Source organism: Gopherus evgoodei, unplaced genomic scaffold, assembly GCF_007399415.2.
Source record: "Gopherus evgoodei ecotype Sinaloan lineage unplaced genomic scaffold, rGopEvg1_v1.p scaffold_57_arrow_ctg1, whole genome shotgun sequence".
Taxonomy (NCBI): Eukaryota; Metazoa; Chordata; order Testudines; family Testudinidae; genus Gopherus; species Gopherus evgoodei.
In genome coordinates this window covers 644,570-661,993 of record NW_022060078.1, presented here as the reverse complement: position 1 = coordinate 661,993, position 17,424 = coordinate 644,570, and the positions used below count along the sequence as shown (strand labels likewise).

The 17,424-nt window shown below is 65.0% G+C and overlaps 1 protein-coding gene and 1 long non-coding RNA gene across 3 annotated transcripts; both read right to left on the bottom strand.

Moving 5' to 3' along the window:
- Positions 1-1,305, bottom strand: LOC115643326. The gene is made up of 3 exons (XR_003998310.1): positions 1,028-1,305; positions 478-662; positions 1-401 (listed from the first exon to the last, which is right to left on the bottom strand). It is a non-coding gene; the product is annotated as an uncharacterized LOC115643326 (long non-coding RNA).
- A 5,645-nt stretch (positions 1,306-6,950) lies between these two features.
- Positions 6,951-16,583, bottom strand: TFE3 (transcription factor binding to IGHM enhancer 3). Of its 2 annotated transcripts, none has more exons than XM_030547305.1 (10): positions 16,287-16,580; positions 13,535-13,648; positions 12,803-13,052; positions 12,140-12,412; positions 11,353-11,454; positions 10,883-11,000; positions 10,686-10,742; positions 10,305-10,380; positions 9,940-10,087; positions 6,951-9,667 (listed from the first exon to the last, which is right to left on the bottom strand). In XM_030547305.1, exons 1-10 carry the CDS (start codon positions 16,397-16,399, stop codon positions 9,284-9,286), a joined length of 1,635 nt encoding a protein of 544 aa, XP_030403165.1. In that variant the 5' UTR covers positions 16,400-16,580; the 3' UTR covers positions 6,951-9,283. The 2 variants fall into 2 exon arrangements, with proteins under 2 accessions (XP_030403165.1, XP_030403166.1); XM_030547306.1 differs by having other exon boundaries at positions 9,344-9,667; positions 9,940-10,148; positions 16,287-16,583.
- Positions 16,584-17,424: the final 841 nt, after the last annotated feature.

Below are 17,424 nucleotides of genomic sequence, written 5' to 3'. Positions count from 1 at the left end.
CAGAATCAAAAGCTTTACTAAAGTCTATACCACGTCTAGCACTTCCTCCCGTCCACACGGCTTGTTACACTGTCAATGAAAGGTATCAGGTTGGTTTGACACAATTTGTTCTTGACAGATCCACGCAACTGTCACTTATCACCTCAATATCTTCTAGGTGTTTGCAAATCAACTGCTTAATGATTTGCTCCATTATCTTTCCGGGTACAGAAGTGACGCTGACTGGTCCGTAATTCCCGAGTTCTTCTCCTTCCCCTTTTTAGAGCTGCCCACTAGATTTGCCCTTTTCTGGTCATCCGGAATCTCTCCCGTCTGCCAGGCCTTCTCAAAGCTAGTCGCCCACGGCTCAGCCATCTCCTCAGGCAGCTCCCTGAGGATCCCAGGAGGCATATCATCAGGTCCTGGTGGTGTGAAGACATCTGATGTGTCTAAGGAACGGTTAACTTGTTATTTCCCTATTTTAGCCTCTGATCCTACCTCGTTTTCACCGGCGTTCACTACGTTAGCTGGCTGCTCGCCACCGAGACAAAGACGTCATTAGGCACCTCGGTCATTTCCACACTCCCCCCTCACTGAGTAACAGGCCAACCCGACATCTCAGGTCCTCCGCTATCCCTGGAGGAGAGACTCTCCAGGTCTCCTCCGGGATCTCGTAGCCTGGCCTAGACAGACACAGACATCAGGCATCCTAGCTCTCAGCCCGCCACCCCCACACCTCTCCTGCCTCCCTGTCCCCCCTGTTCTAACCACTTGATCCCAAATACCCTCCCCCCAGAGCTGGGGAGAGAACCCAGGAGTCCTGGCTCCCGGCCCTCTCCCCACACGCGCCAGACCCCACCCCCTCAGAGAAAGGAAAGAACCCAGACCTCCTGCCTCTACCTCTCTGGCTTTTCTGCCAGTTGCTCAGCGAGCTGCAGCGAGGGAGGATGGTGAAATGCCACCAGTGAGGAGTCATCACAGACCCCCCACCCCACAGCCACTCCCAGGGGTCAGGGATCCGGGATCCACCTCAGCCAGCCCAACTCACCTTCTTCAGCTCCAGGGAGATCTCGACCTGCTTTGCCAGCTGTGGGGGAGAGGGGTCAGACTTGCGCCCCTCGAGCCCGGGACCCTCCCTCTGCCTGCCCAGATCCAACCCACAGATCCCACTGTCTCCATCCTGGCTGGGACCAACAAGCCCACATCTCCCCCTTTCACCAGCCACAATCTGCCCTTGCTCCATCTTTGACAGCAGAGCTGGGAGGGGTTAGCACCTGGTGTCTGACCTGTGGGGCCTGGAGCCCTGGTGAAGCCCCCCTGCTCAGCCCCCCACAGCACAGCACCCCTGAGCAACCAGCCCTTCCTGCCAGGGGAGAGCACCCCCTGCCCAGCCCCCACAGCACAGCACCCCTGAGCACCCAGTCCTTCCTGCCAGGGGAGAGCGCCCCCTGCCCAGCCCCCACCCCACAGCACCCCTGAACACCCGGCCCTTCCTGCCAGGGGAGAGCGCCCCCTGCCCAGCCCCCACCCCACAGCACCCCTGAGCACCCAGCCCTTCCTGCCAGGGGAGAGCACCCCCTGCCCAGCCCCCACCCCACAGCACCCCTGAGCACCCGGCCCTTCCTGCCAGGGGAGAGCGCCCCCTGCCCAGCCCCCACCCCACAGCACCCCTGAGCACCCAGTCCTTCCTGCCAGGGGAGAGCACCCCCTGCCCAGCCCCCACCCCACAGCACCCCTGAGCACCTGGCCCTTCCTGCCAGGGGAGAGCGCCCCCTGCCCAGCCCCCACCCCACAGCACCCCTGAGCACCCAGCCCTTCCTGCCAGGGGAGAGCGCCCCCTGCCCAGCCCCCCACAGCACAGCACCCCTGAGCATCCAGCCCTTCCTGCAAGGGGAGAGCACCCCCTGCCCAGACCCCACCCCACAGCACCCCTGAGCACCCGACCCTTCCTGCCAGGCGAGAGCGCCCCCTGCCCAGCCCCCCACAGCACAGCACCCCTGAGCACCCGGCCCTTCCTGCCAGGCGAGAACGCCCCCTGCCCAGCCCCCACCCCACAGCACAGCACCCCTGAACACCCGGCCCTTCCTGCCAGGGGAGAGCACCCCCTGCCCAGCCCCCACCCCACAGCACCCCTGAGCACCCGGCCCTTCCTGCCAGGCGAGAGCGCCCCCTGCCCAGCCCCCACCCCACAGCACCCCTGAGCACCGGCCCTTCCTGCCAGGCAGAGCGCCCCCTGCCCAGCCCCCCACAGCACAGCACCCCGAGCACCCCGGCCCTCCTGCCAGGGGAGAGCGCCCCCTGCTCAGCCCCCACAGCACAGCACCCCTGAGCACCAGCCCTTCCTGCCAGGGGAGAGCACCCCTGCCCAGCCCCCACCACACAGCACCCCTGAGCACCCAGCCTTCCTGCCAGGCGAGAGCGCCCCCTGCCCCGCCCCCACCCACAGCACCCCTGAGCACCCGGCCCTTCCTCCTAGGGAGAGCGCCCCCTGCCCAGCCCCCACCCACACCCCCAGAGACCCGGCCTTCCTCCCAGGGGAGAGCGCCCCCTGCCCAGCCCCACCCACAGCACCCCTGAGCACCCGGCCCTTCCTGCAGGGGAGAGCGCCCCCTGCCCAGCCCCCACCCCACAGCACCCCTGAGCACCCGGCCCTTCCTGCCAGGGGAGAGCGCCCCCTGCCCAGCCCCCACCCCACAGCACCCCTGAGCACCCGGCCCTTCCTCCCAGGGGAGAGCGCCCCCTGCCCAGCCCCCACCCCACAGCACCCCTGGGCACCTGGCCCTTCCTGCCAGGGGAGAGCGCCCCCTGCCCAGCCCCCCACAGCACAGCACCCCTGAGCACCCGGCCCTTCCTGCCAGGGAGAGTGCCCCTGCCCAGCCCCCACCCCACAGCACCCCTGAGCACCGGCCCTTCCTCCCAGGGGGAGAGCGCCCCCTGCCAGCCCCCCACCCCACAGCACCCCTGGGCACCTGGCCCTTCCTGCCAGGGGAGAGCGCCCCCTGCCCAGCCCCCCACAGCACAGCACCCCTGAGCACCCGGCCCTTCCTGCCAGGGGAGAGTGCCCCCTGCCCAGCCCTCCACCCCACAGCACAGGGCCCCCCAGAGCCTGGCCCTAACTGCCAGGGGAGAGCACCCCATGCCAGCCCCCCACCCCACAGCACAGGGCCCCCCAGAGCCCTGGCCTGACTGCCAGGGGAGAGCGCCCCCTGCCCAGCCCCCCACCTCACAGCACAGGGCCCCCAGTGCCCAGCCATGACTGCCAGGGGAGAGCGCCCCCTCCCCAGCCCCCAGCCCACAGCACAGGGCCCCCAGTACCCAGCCATGACTGCCAGGGGAGAGCGCCTTCTGCTCAGCCCCCGCCCCTGCTCCCCACAGCACGGTGCCCACAGAGCCTGGCCTGACTGCCAGGGGAGAGCACCCCCTGCCCAGCCCCCCACCCCACAGCACAGGGCCCCCCAGAGCCTGGCCCTGCCTGCCAGGGGAGAGCGCCCCTTGCCAGCCCCCCACCCCACAGCACAGGGCCCCCCAGAGCCTGGCCCTGACTGCCAGGGGAGAGGACCCCCTGCCCAGCCCCCCGTCCTGCTCCCCACAGCACAGGGCCCCCCAGAACCTGACCCTGCCTGCCAGGGGAGACCCCCCCCAGACGAGCTGCAGCCCCTAGCCTGGTACCTTGGACAGCTCCTGCATGTGGGGTGCTGTTCCGGAGCTGCACTTCCCCCACCTGCAGGGGCGACGGGGCTAGATGAGGCAGGACACAGATTCACTCCCCCCATCCGCACACTGACCCAAAGTGCCATACACCCCCCCATGCTGACCCCAACCTTGCAGCTTATCCCCCTGCCCCTCCGCCTCCCCAGAGGGTGCCAATTAGGGCAGTCCCAGAGCCAGGCATCCCCAGCTCATTAACCCCTTCCCGGCTCAAATCCCCCCAACTTTCACAACAGGGGTTAGAGCGGGGGGAGCAAAGGGGCGCTGGGAGCCAGAACTCCTGGACTCTCTCCCCAGCTCTAGGAGGGGAGTGGGGTCTAGTGGTTAGAGCAGGGGGGCTGGAAGCCAGGACTCCTGGGCTCTCTCCGCAGCTCTGGGAGTGGAGTGGGGGCTGGTGGTTAGAGTGGGGGGGCGGGGGAAGAGGCGCTGGGGGTCAGTGTTTGCCTGTACCCCTGCCAGGGCCGGCGTAAGGAAGTTTCGCGCCCTAGGCGAAATTTCCACCTTGCGGCCCCCCCAGCCCTGCGGCAGCTCCCTGCCCCCCCTCCACCCTGAGGTGCCCCCCCCACGGCAGCGCCCCACTCTGCCCTGAGGCGCCCCCCCCCCCGCAGCAGCACCTCCCCACCCCAGGTCACCTCTGCTCCGCGTCCTCCCCAAGCACGCCGCCCCCGCTCTAATTCTCCTCCCAGACTTGCGGTGCCAAACAACCGATTGGCGCTGCAAGCCTGGGAGTCAGGAGAAGTGGAGCAGCAACCGCGCACTTGGGGAGGAACCGCTGTAAAAAAAAATTGGGGGCACCGCTTTTTGGTGCCCCCAAATCTTGGCGCCCTAGGCAACCGCCTAGTTCGCCTTAATGGTAGCACCGGCCCTGACCCCTGCTGGAGGGGACAAGCCAGACCCGTTTGCCGAGTCTCAACCCCAGCCCTCAGGGGCCAGCAGCTCTTCACCACAGGGCCCAGGCTGCACAAGTCGCTGGGAACAGCCGAGAGGGGTGGATTTGGGGGAACCGGGCCCTGCCCTGTTCAGCTCCTTCCCCCCCAGCTCCTGCCCCTCCTCAACCCCCCAGCCCCTCAACCAATGCCTGTGTCCCTCCTCCAGCCCCGCCCCAGCGCCCTCTAGCTCCCCCTCTCCTTCCAGCCCCTCCCCCACCCCCTCTAGCCCCACCCCCAGCTCCCCTTTCAGCTCCTCCCCCTCCAGCCCCACCCCCAGCTCCCTCTAGCCCTGCCCCTGGCTCCACCCCTCCCCTTCCAGCCCCTCCCCCACCCCATCTAGCCCCACCCCCAGCTCCCCTTTCAGCTCCTCCCCCTCCAGCCCCTCCCAGCTCCCTCTAGCCCTGCCCCTGGCTCCACCCCTCCCCTTCCAGCCCCTCCCCCACCCCATCTAGCCCCACCCCCAGCTCCCCTTTCAGCTCCTCCCCCTCCAGCCCCTCCCCAGCTCCCTCTAGCCCTGCCCCTGGCTCCACCCCTCCCCTTCCAGCCCCTCCCCCTCTAGACCTGCCCCAGCGCCCTCTAGACCTGCCCCTAGCTCCCCCCTCTCCTTCCAGCCCCTCCCCCACCCCCTCTAGCCCCACCCCCAGCTCCCCTTCCAGCCCTGCCCCCTCCAGCCCCTCCCCCACCCCCTCTAGCCCCGCCCCAGATCCCAACCCCTCCCCATTCCCTTCCAACCCCGCCCCCACCCCCTCTAGCCCCTCCCCCAACTCTCCAGCCCCGCCCCATCCAGCCCCGCCCCCTGGCTCCTGCCGGCACTGAGGCTCCTCCCCCGACAGGGCCCGCCCCCGCTTCCGGCCTCGGCCTGTCGGCGGGCAAAAAACACCCTGGCCCCCGCCAGGCCGTTAAAGGCGCGGGTGACTTTACGGGCGGAGCATAGAGTTGCCGGGGAGGGCACGGGAGAGAGCGTCCGCCGGAAGCAGGAAGTAGGGACCATAGCGAGGGCCCTGGCACGCTGGGGGAAGAGTCGCGCCCAGACGCCGGAGGATCATAGAGAGGCTGGAGGGCGAGGAATAGCCGGCCCCCCCAATGAACCGGAAGTTATGACCATAGAGATGCAGAAGCGCAAGCCGGAAAAGAGGAGCGTCGCTCGCAGCACGGCTGTGACTTGAGGACCATAGAAATGTAGCAAGCCCACGCGAGAGAGCGTCGCCCGCCAGACCGGAAGTGGCGACCATAGAGCTCTAAGGGACAGAGCGTCTCTTGTGAAACCGGAAGCGTGGTGACCATAGTGACGCATTCAGGGAGCGTCACCTCCTTTGGTCCTCCAAGGAGGGCCCTAGCGCCCCCTCCCCATCCCAATTAGTGCAACCACTAGTCAGCCTGAAGTAACGATTAATTAGTGACACGGCTGGGGGGGGGCTCTCCTTGGCTGCCCCCACTTCAGACCCACCCAGGCCAATTACTGGAATCCTTCATTAGCACTGATTAGCCAGCCCCAATTAGCTAATTACCCCAGTTAACGAGAGCCCGGGGGGGGGGGGTGGGGTCATTAAGGCAGGTGCCTGGGGAGGCGGGGGGGGGGAGCACCAGGATCGATTAATGACTCAACCAGAGCCAATCAGTGCCACCCAATTAACCCTGGGCTAATTAATGAGGCTGCTGCGCTAATGAGCGGCCAGGGCTGGGGGCCACCCAATTAACCCAGGCTAATTAAGCTGCCCCCCCCCCCCAGATCCTCTATCCACCCATCCCCTGCTGCCTCCCCAGGGTCCCACCTCATCACCCCTAGGCCCGCTCCCCCCTCCCCATTGCCCCAAGCTCCCTTCCCTGGGCCTGCCCGGCTCTTTGCCTCTCACCCACGCACCCCCCACCCACAGCACCCCAGCGGTCGTCCCCCTGCCAGCCCTGGAGGTGTGCCCGCGTTTCACGCCAGATGCCTAGCTCAGTCGGATGCTCCGGGACCAAGCAGGAGGGCAGGAGCCCCAGGGGCTCCCTCTCAGAGGCCACGTGGCCGATCCTGGAGGAAGAGCCAGACCCCGGGGTGGGGGGCTGCCCCGCTAATGGGGCCGGGGCACAGTTCGATGGGTCTAGGTGCTGGGGACACGGAGACAAGTCGACGGGCTCAACCCACCCCGCGAGCCACCCTTGGCTCCTTCTCACTTCCAGCCCCGGCCCTGGAGCGCTGGAGAATCTCTAATTTCCAATGCGAAAGCAGGAGCCTGCAGGGCAGCAGCCAGCGCCCACAAACATGGCCTCAGCGCCCCCCGAAGCCCAAGAGAGCAAAGGAATCATTACTCCCCACATACACACATCCCAAATCAGACTCTGGACACGGGGCCGTGTTAAAAAATCATCAGCGGTCTGGGTTTATTTATAAGCATCTCAGAGCGAATATTTATTTCCATGTCTCGGTACAAAACTGGGGAGGGGGATACGGGTGGAGTTGGGGTAGAGCCAGCCCCCTCCCCAAAAGTAATAGAGCTGTCACCCCCTACCAGAAGGCTGCTGATCACCTTTCATGCACCCCAATAGCCATAGCTCCTCCAGCCCCCCTCCATGCAATCCAGCCCCCCTTTTCTGTAACCTCCCCTTCATTCCCTCTATGCATCCCAGCCCCCAAAGCTTTGCTACGCAAAGCACCTCCCCAAATCTCCCCATCCTATTTTTAGACATGCCTTCTCCTCCCCCATATCCCCCCACAAACTACCCCCCTTCCCATCGCTAAAGGGGATAGGCCCTATGCCCTATTCCCACTCCCCTGATCCAGCCAGTGCCCTACCCTGGGGCCAGGTGAAAGCCGGTGCCCCCTAGAGGGGACAAGCCCCATGCCCCATTTCCTGCCCCCCTGAGCCAGCCAGCCCCCTGCACTGGGGCTGGAGGGGAGCTGATGCCCCCTAGAGGGGAAATTAAGGGGGATCCTTCATGCCTGTGGGGGTTATTGGTGGTGGGCTGGGCAGGGAGTATGAAAAGGCAAATGAGAATCCCCTGAACCCCAGATTTGGATGAGCCAGGAAAGGTTATAATTTTCTCTTAAAAAAAATAGGATTTGTATAAAATAAAAGCATTTAAAAAAATTCCCTCCCACTTTGTCCCCCCAAAATCTGCCTGAGTCCCCCACAAGACATAGACCCCCAAAAAGCACTCTCACCCTTATTTAGGGGACATATACACAATGGGGCTATGGAAAGGACAGGACTCAACAGTGACTCCCCTGCTCGTGTGTTTTTGGGGTGCCACACTTTTGGGGGGGCCATGGAAGGTTAGAGCCTGTGAGTCACTCCTCCAAATGTCACCCTAAAAGAGCAGCCAATTTGGGGGAGATAAATGTGGGTGTTCTGACATTTTTATGCACCCTCCCTCCAAAAGAGAGGACCCCATTAATAGTTGATCCCCAAGGCTTCCAACATTTGGCTTATAGGCATTTAATTCCCCCTGTACCCCATTTTCTGAAGAGCACCCCTTTTTATTCCCCCAGTAGAGCAGATTTTGGGGTGCATTTGGGTGAGTGCCTCAGTGCCCCATTTTCTGAAAGGACACTCCATAGCTAGGAGTACAAGTTTTGGGGGTACACTTGTTTTATCCAGGGGACCCCTCATACATAGCCCTCCTCCATGAAGCAGATTTTGGGAGTACGCAGTCAGAAGAGGGGGGAAATGTATTGGAAGAAGCTGGAAATAGGGACACCCCATCCCAAAATTGGGGTGGCCACCCCCCTCGGGAATGAGCTGACACCCACCGGTTTGGAGGGGCCATGTAGGAGCCAATCAGCCCCCCCCAATACCCACACCCCCATTTTGTCCCTCTTAGGTTTCAGGGTGCATGGCTCTGTTCACAGTGCGGGCTCGAATGAACCCCGATATTAACATAGCTGTGGGGAATAGCTCCTTTTAGGGTCTCCCCCAATCACAAGCACCCCTACATACACAGCCTGTTGGGGAGAGGCCATGGGGGCCCCCTGACCCTCAAGTAGGCTGCAGGGGGAGTCCCCTGATGCTCCACAATCAAGGTTGGGGGGGGAAGGGAGGGGTAGTTTAGAGGAGGTGTGTGCGTGGGGGAGAGGGGTGTGTGGAGGGTTATCCATTAAGGAAGAGAACAAATGGGCGGGGGGCATGTATGAAAGGGGCGGAGCCTGTCAAAAAGGGGTGTGTCTTGCAGGAAAGGGGGGGTGATGACTAGAGGGGTGGGTACTGCAAATAAGGGGTGGGGCCTATGTAAAAGGGGTGTGCTCTGGAGAGGGCAGGGCTTCTACATGTGTGGGGCTAGAAAAGGGGTGGAGCTTGGGAACAGACAAGGAGCGGGGCCTATACAACAGGGCGGCGAGCCAGGGTAAAAGGGGCAGAGTCAAACTCTGCGGCCCAGTCCCGCCTGCTAAAAGGGGTGGAGCCTATGTGACGGGGAGGGGCTTGAGGAGGGGTGGAGCTTTTGGAACTCTGGTGCTGTGCACAGACAGCTGGGGCGGGGCCTGTGCAGTGGGGTGGAGCTTGAGCTGAGAAGGAGGGGCTTACGAGCCTGGGGCGCTGCCCATGGAGCGAAAGTGGAGAGAAAGGGAGGAGCTTGCGGAGCCTATAAAAGAGGGGAGCAGAGCCCGGAGACAGCCAGGGGGTGGAGCCTGATGGGATTAGAGGTGTGGCTCCCCTGGCTCCTCCCACCCCAGAGGGGCGGGGCCAGGATCAGGAATCCTCCTCCATGCTGAAGCTGCTGCGGCGGCTGGAGCCTTTGGAGGCGCCGGGGGAGAGGGACGAGAGCAGGGGGTCGGAGGCCCCCAGGGGCGACAGGGGCCCCCCATCCTCCATAAGAATGTCCTCCAGGCCCCCATCAACCCCCAGCCCCAGGGGGAAGCCCAGCCCGGCCTCCCCCAGCTCCTCCGAGGGGAAGGCCAGGTCCAGGAGGCAGGCGGCGGAAGAGGTGGGAGCCGGGGTGCAGGAGGGGCCCCCCCGGAACGGAGGGGGTCCAGGGCCTTCCGGCTTGGCGCCCTCCCCAGAGCACCCCAGGGGCAGCAGCCCTGCCGACGAGGTGAGGGGCAAGCCGTGCAGCTGGGCTTGCATCTCCAGTTCCTGCAGGGGGAGAGAAGGGGTGGTTGGCAGACTGCCCCCTGCTGAGCCCCCCACTAATCTGCCCCTCTCCCCACCCCCATCGTGGCACCCCAGTGCCTGGCCCTGCCTGGCAGGGGAGAGCACCCCCTGCAGCACAGCACCCCCAGAGTGCCTGGCCCCACCTGCCAGGGGAGGGCACCCCCTGCCCAGCCCCACAGCGCCCCCAGAGCGCCCAGCTCCACCTGCCAGGGGAGGGCACCCCCTGCCCAGCCCCACAGCGCCCGCGGGCTGACCTGCACCCGGAGCTGCAGGCTGCGGTTTGCTTGCTCCAGCTTGCGTTGTCTCAGCTCCATCTCCTTGGAGCGCTGCTGCTCCTTCTGCAGCTTGCGGATGTAATCCACGGAGGCCTTCAGGATCGTTCCTTTGTTCCAGCGCATCTCCCTGGGGGCAGAAAAGGAGCAGGGGGGCTGGGAGCCAGGACGCCTGGGTTCTCTCCCTGGCTCTGGGAGGGGAGTGGGGGCTGGTGGTTAGAGCAGGCAGGCTGGGAGCCAGGACTCCTAGGTTCTCTCCCCAGCTCTGGGAGGGAGTGGGGTCTAGTAGTTAGAGCAGGGGGCTCCGGGCCCCCACTCCCACCCACCCCTGTCCCACACACACTTACGGGTCATTGGATTTGGGAATGAGGGTTCCCAGCTCCTTGATTCGGTCGTTGATGTTGAAACGTCTGCGTCTTTCAACTGCAGAGGGAGAAATTGCGGCTCAGATGCCTTGGGCCCAGCCAGCCCAGGGTCCCGTCCAGCCCCAATTCCTGCCACTCACCCCTCCATGATTAATATCCAGGGCTCCCTAAACCTCTTCATCCATGTCACGTGGCTGGGAGTTTCTCTGGCCGATGTCAGCGCGATTTCTCATTCCAGTGTGACCCACCTCCCCACATGGGTGTAACGGGGGGATGGAGTCCTGTGACTTCTCCCCAAATATCCATGCCCCCCCAACTGCAGCCTCTCAAGAAGACTCTACTCACTGCCCAGGAGACACTCACTCAGGTTGTGATTGTCTTTTTTCTGCCTCTCCTTCATCAGCGCTTTGGCTTCATTCTCTGTGACCAGGGAAGAAAGGAGTGTATCAGTGGGACAGATGGACAGAGGTCTGGAAAGACACAGCACCAACCACTGGGGAACGGGGGGAGAGTGCCCCCTGCCACGTCCCCCCTCACCGCCACTCCCCAGCATTGGGTACCTGACAACTCTGTCTTGATGTTGGGCAGGTCGGCGGGGCAGGAATTGCTGACCGGAACGGTTGGGTCCGTGAGCCCCGGGCTGCTATAAATCTCCAGCAGGTTCCCGGCCACCGGCAGCTGCGTGGGAGACAAGGGGTTAAAATTCATTGTGGCGCAGTGATGCCTCCTGGCCTATGGGGGCGCTGTCTGGCCTGGCCACTACCTTAAAGGGGCGGTGTCTTAAAGGGCCAATGGCCCATCTTGGCAGGGGTGTTCCCACCCAGGCGCCCTTAAAGGGGTGGAGCCTCAGTTGGCCACCACCCCCAGTCAGCCTTAAAGGGGCAGAGTCCCAACCCACCCCTGTTGGCCTTAAAGGTGCAGAGTATAAGCCAGTCACCATCTCCCAGTCACCCTTAAAGGGACGGCATTCCCTCTCCTAGCACCCCAGTTGCGATCTGCGAGGGGCCCCCCAGACCCTGCACCCCATTACCGTGCTGGGCAGCTGCAGCCCCCCGTCTACAGACATGTAGTTCAGCATCTCGTCATTGTAGCTGGACTCCAGGCTGATGATCTCATCGATGACATCATCGATCTGGGGAGGGAGGGGTTATTAGATATGTTTCCTGGGGTAGAGGGGAAAGTGGGTGTCCCCGCCCCACCACCTGCAGCATGCAGGGAGCGGGGTACGTTGGGAGAGGGGCAGATGGGGAAGGCAGCCAGGTGGTGGGCAGCAGGAGCACAGAGATGTGGGCTGGGGGGCTAGGATGGGGGTCTGGGGGAAGGGGTTTGGGGGGGAATGGGGGAGCAGAAAGGCTGGATGAAGAGCAGGGATTTGGGGCAGGGACATAGAGTGGGGAAGGGAAGGGGGCTGGGGAATGGGTGCCCAGAGGGGGGAAGGGGTTTGGGGGAAATGAGGGGGCAGAGGGGCTGGATGGGGAGCAGGGATTCGGAGTGACGAACAGATGGGGGACACGGGGAGCAGAGGGGCTGGATGGGGAGCAGGGATTTGGGGTGGGGGAACAGAGTGGGGAAGGGAAGGGGGCTGGGGAATGGGGGCCCAGTAGGGGGGAAGGGGTTTGGGGGGAATGGGGGAGCAGAGGGGGCAGAGGGGCTGGGTGGGGAGCAGGGATTTGGGGCAGGGGCAGAGTGGGGAAGGGAAGGGGGCTGGGGAACGGGGCCCCGAGGGGGGAAGGAGTTTGAGGGGAATGGGGGAGCAGAGGGGCTGGATGGGGAGCAGGGATTCAGGGTGGGGGTGTGGAGGGGGGGACCCCACTCACCTCCTTCTCCGAGTTGGAGCTGATGTGCAGCATGGCCATGGGGCTGTTGGGCGCGCTGCCGGGGCCCGAGGCGGGCTGCTGCCGGGGGGGCAGGCTGTGGGGCTCGGGGGCCGAGCCAGCCTGGGGGGAGTGGGCGGGGGCGCCGGGGCTGGAGCCGGCCACGGCCTGGGCAGCCAGCTTGTTGCCCATGGTGGTGGAGAGGTACTGCTTGACCTGCTGCCGCTGGGCCGCCTGGATGTGGTACCGGGTCGGGTTCTCCAGGTGGGTCTGGACCTGGGGGGGCAGAACAGGGGCCATTAGGGGTGAGCCCCTCCCCGCCCACCCCCCTCCAGCCAGCCCCTGAATGCCAGCTGGGGTCCCCCACAGGGGACAGGCCCCTGCCCCATTCCCTGCCCCCCTGAGCCAGCCAGTCCCTGCCCTGGGGCCGGGTGAGAGCCGGTGCCCCCTAGAGTGGACAGGCCCCTGCCCCATTCCCTGCCCCCCCCCGAGCTAGCAAGTCCCCGCCCTGGGGTCAGGTGGGAGCCGGTGCCCCCCAGAGGGGACAGGCCCCTGCCCCATTCCCTGCCCCCCTGAGCCAGCCAGTCCCCACCCTGGGGTCAGGTGGGAGCCGGTGCCCCCCAGAGGGGACAGGCCCCATTCCCCGCAGGTGCCCCAGGCTCTCACCTTGAGCACCTCGACCGGGACCTGGGCGGAGGGGCGGGGCAGGGGGCTGCTGACGGAGATGGCCGGGGTGGGGGGCATGGAGTTGGGGGGCAGGAACTGGGCCGCCTGCTGCTGCTCCCGCCGCTCCTGCTCCTGAGTCTGCGCCCGCATCAGCTGCTGCCGCAGCAGCACCCGTGATGACGACATGCTGGGGCCAGGGGGGTCCCCCGGTGCTGGGGGGGCCGGCGGCTGCAGGGGGGCGGCCGGGGGACTGGGAGAGACAGACAGAGTTAGAGACATGAGGGGGGATGTGCAGAATCCTGCCCCCGCCATACAGCCCCCCAAATCCTTCCCAGCCCCCCAAAATCCTCCCCCCACCCCTCCCTGTACGCCCCCCCATTTCCTGCTCTCTTTCCATCCCCCCTCCCACCCCCATTATCCACAGGCAAATACGGCTAAAGGTGGCCATCTTGGATTTCGTCCATGGGGCCGCTGGGGCCAATTTGGGGGTGGGGACTTGTATAATTGGGGTGAGGAGGCCCTTTGCTCCCTTGCTCCCCTTCTCTCCCTCCTGGCGGTCAGAGCCTGGGGTGGGAGGCTGCCCGAGGGAATGGCCCCCCTTCCCCCCAGCTGCCATCTGGCATTGGGGTCCTTGCATCCCCCTGGGGTTTGCAGGATGTGGGGGGCCAAAGAAGGGAGAAGGTGACAGAAGAGGGGCCCTACTAAGAGCTGCCCCAAAGATGGCTGCCTTACCTCCCGGAGATGGGCTGGCTTTTGAGCTCGTAGAAGTTGTCCCCGACCAAGGAGAAGACGTTCTCTAAGTCAATGTCCGCGACGATGCCCGACTCGGGGAGCAAAGACTCGAGGCTGGGGGAGGGTGGGGGAGACAGAGCGAGCGTGAATCCTCGTGCATTGGTCTCGTGCAAATTTCTCATGGCGCATCCTCTCCCCGCCCCCTCGTGCCTCCCCGGTAGACGCAAGAGTTGGCCTTGGGCGTTGGCCATGGGAATCATTGCCATGAGGGACTCACGAGCGCCCCTCAGTGGCTGGTCCCCACCACTAGATGCCTCCCCACCCCCTGCCCATTCTTGCACCAGGCCCTCGGGTGACAACAAGTGGGGGACAGGGGTAACCCCCCCAGACACACCGGGGTGGGGGGGGACACTTCCTGGAGAACCAAGGTGATGAGGTTGTGGGGACCCTGAAATGGCTGCTTTGGGGGGGTGTCCCCAACACAGATGGGGGGAGCAGGGTTAACCATCATGGGAATGCACCCCACCTCAGAACACACAACCCCAGATGCAACCCCCACAACACACACACCACCACAATACACAGCCACAACACACAACCCCAGACGCAACCCTCACTACCCACCCCACCCAAACACACAACCTCCTATCCTCCAACACACCCCACAACTTCCCCACAACACAATACACAACCTCATACACAACCCCCCCAACATACACACCACCACCATACACAGCCACCCCGACAACACACAACCCCCTCACCCCACCCCTCTTGGGCCCAGAATGTGGTTCCTGGCCTGCAGAATAAGGGGGGCAGATACTGGGGTGATCTGGGGGGGACGGGCTTGTTGCTTTTAATAGTCAGGCGGAAAAAATAAAGAAAACATGAAAGGAGACAGGGGCTAGCAGGGGGCAGCAACCCCCCCTCTTAAAGGGCCCCTGCATTCCAGGACTCCCCTCCCCCAGTAAAGGGGGGTATTAGACTCATTGAATGACCAGCCTGCCCCAAACCAAGGCAGATGGGAGCCAGGACTCCTGGGTTCTCTCACTGGTGCTGGGAGGGAAGTGATGTCTAGTGGTTAGAGCAGGTGGGGGCTGGGCACCAGGACTCCTGGGTTCTATCCAGGGATGCGGGAGCAATTTTTTGGGGGGGTGGAATTGAGGGGGGATGTCTTGACCCCAGATATATACACAGGCCTTTGGAGGGGTCTCTGCAGACACCCTGCCCCTCCCTACCCCCATCTCAAGCCCCAAAACACCCCAGCTGGGGATGGATTCCAAAGGGTTATGGGGGTTTCTTCTGGGGGGTAAAATACCCCCTCCTAACACACACACGTGGAAATTGCAATGATGAGAGTTACACCCGCTTCTGCTTTCAATATGACATGGTGCAGGGGGCTGTGGGTCGGGAGTGAGGGGCACCACCAGAGGTGGGGGGGGGCAGGCTGGGACTCCCAGTGGCAGAAGGAAATTGAATGGCCAGGAGCAGACTCAGCAGTTAGAGGGGAAGTGACGGGGGGGGGGGGGTGTCAGCTCAGCTCCAGGCTGCCTTGGGAGGGGTCAGGGGGTGAGGGGCTCCCCCCGGGTTCGCCCCGGTTCTCCTGGAAAGATGAAGTTCCCTCCCTCCCCCGCACTGGAGCTTCCTCTAAAATCTAACCGCCCCCCCCATAAGAATCTTCTCCACTGACCCCCCCCCCCAGCAGAGCGTCTGGGGTCTCTCCCTGGCTCTGGGAGGGGAGTGGGGGCTGGTGGTTAGAGTGGGGCTGGGAGCCAGGACTCCTGGGTTCTCTCCCTGGCTCTGGGAGGTGAGTAGGGGCTAGTGGTTAGAGCGGGGGCGGGCTGGGAGCCAGGACTCCTGGGTTCTCTTTCCAGGTCTGAGAGAGAAGTGGGGGCTGGTGGTTAGAGCCGGGGGGGGGCTGGTTTCAGGCCTCCCCTCAACTCGCTGAGTGACCTTCAGTGACTAGCCCCCTTGTGGCCCCCTCCCCCGCTCCAGCCTCTAGGGATCATTAACCAAACCCTGGAGCCCGGGGGTCTAGGTCGTGAGGGGCCAGAAATGTCCATAGAGCAGGGTTGGGGGAGGGGGGCTGTGTTACAGCAAACCTGTGAGCGGGTAGAGAACCCTGGAGTCCTGGTTCCCACCCCCCTGCTCCAACCACTAGGCCCCAGTCCCTTCCCCCACACTCCTGGCTCCAAATGCAGCCAGGTCCCCCCTGGACAGACGCTCTCATGCCAGCACCAGCCCCTGGTGCCCAGACGGTGCCAGGGGCACTGAGACCCTGCCACGTCCCCGGGCACCAGCCTGGGGCAGCCCCCCCCCAGCCCTGCCGGTGCCCCTCACTCCCGACCCGCAGCCCCCTCCCCCCCAAGCCCTGCCGCTGCCCCTCACTCCCGATCCGCAGCCCCCTCCCCCCCAAGCCCTGCCGGTGCCCCTCACTCCCGACCCGCAGCCCCCTGCCCCCCGCAGCTGCCCCTCACTCCCGACCTGCAGTCCCCTGGAGGTGAAGACAGACGGGGAATCTAGTGACGTGTGGGGGAGGGTCCTGTTCCCTAGAAATTGGGGCTGGGGGAGCGCGGACCTGGGCCGTTTGGGGCAGGAGCTGGGGCCGGGGGGTGAATGGCTGGCGGAAGTGGGGAGCAGATGCTGGAGGGGTACGGAAGAAGGGGGGAGGGGACCCGGGGGGAAGGGGAGTCCGGGGGGAAGGGAGACTCCAGCAGACAGGGGAGTCCCGGGGGGTCTCTGCCCCCCTCACCTCAGCACCTGGACGGCCTCGGCCGTGCGGGGTCCCTCCAGCAGGACGTAGACGGTCGGGGGGGCCCGCTGGGGGTCGGAATCCCGGGCCCCCTGCCCCGCCCTATGCGACATCCTCCCCCCCGCAGGGCTCCCGGCCCGGGGGGGCGAGCGGGGCTCCCGGCTGGACGGGCCCTGTCCCGCAGGGGCGCGGGCGGCTGCTGGCTCTGGTGCGGGACCCTCCGAGTCCCGATCGCGGCCGATAAACACCCGGCCGGAGAGTTATTGCCTCATCCCGGGCTGGCGGGGGGGGGGGACCGCCAAGGGAAATGACGTCACGTCGGGAAACACCCCCCCCCATCCCGGGGGGGTACAAGGGGGGCATTTGACACACGAACAGCTGGTGCCCCTCACTCCCGACCTGCAGCCCCCCGTCAGCCCATCCCTGGGCTTTCCCCCCCACCAGCCCTGCCAGCGCTCCTCACTCCCAACCCAGCCCTGCCCCCCCAAAACTGTGCTGGTGCCCTCACCCCGACCCGGGCTCCCCCCTCCCAGCCCTGCCAATGCCGCTAACTCCCGACCCACAGCCCCTGCCAGACTGGCCCTGAACCCCCCAAGTCCTGTCGGTGCCCCTCGCTGGGCTCCCCGCTCCCAGCCCTGCCAGCGCCCCTCACTCCCAACCCAGCCCTGCCCCCCGAAACTGTGCTGGTGCCCTCACCCCGACCTGGGCTCCCCGCTCCCAGCCCTGCCAGTGCCGCTAACTCCCGACCCACAGCCCCTGCCAGCCTGGCCCTGAACCCCCCAAATCCTGTCGGTGCCCCTCGCTTGGCTCCCCCCTCCCAGCCCTGCCAGGGTTCCTAACTCCCGACCTGCAGCCCTGGGCTCCCCCCTCCAGCCCTGCCAGTGCCCCTAACTTCCGACCCACAGCCCCTGCCAGCCCAACCATGCCCCCCCCACGCTCTGCCAGGGTCCCTCACTCCCGACCCACAGCCCCCTGCCAGCCTGGCCCTGACCCCCCCGCAGTCCTGTCGGTGCCCCTCACTGGGCTCCCCTCTCCCAGCTCTGCCAGTGCCCCTCACTCCCAACATGCAGCCCTGGGCTTCCCCCTGCCGGTGCCCCTCACTCCCGACCCGCAGTCCCTGCCAGCCCAGCCCTGGGCT

What these genes read in the sequence shown, in the direction of transcription:
- TFE3 (XM_030547305.1), bottom strand. Translation starts at nt 16,399, where the DNA reads ATGTCGCATAGGGCGGGGCAGGGGGCCCGGGATTCCGACCCCCAGCGG. An exon ending in GAGGCCGTCCAGGTGCTGAG is followed by an intron (nt 13,649 to 16,286) that starts GTGAGGGGGGCA and finishes ACCCTCCCCCAG; the next exon opens with CCTCGAGTCTTTGCTCCCCG. An exon ending in ATTCCCAAATCCAATGACCC is followed by an intron (nt 10,088 to 10,304) that starts GTAAGTGTGTGT and finishes TTCTGCCCCCAG; the next exon opens with GGAGATGCGCTGGAACAAAG.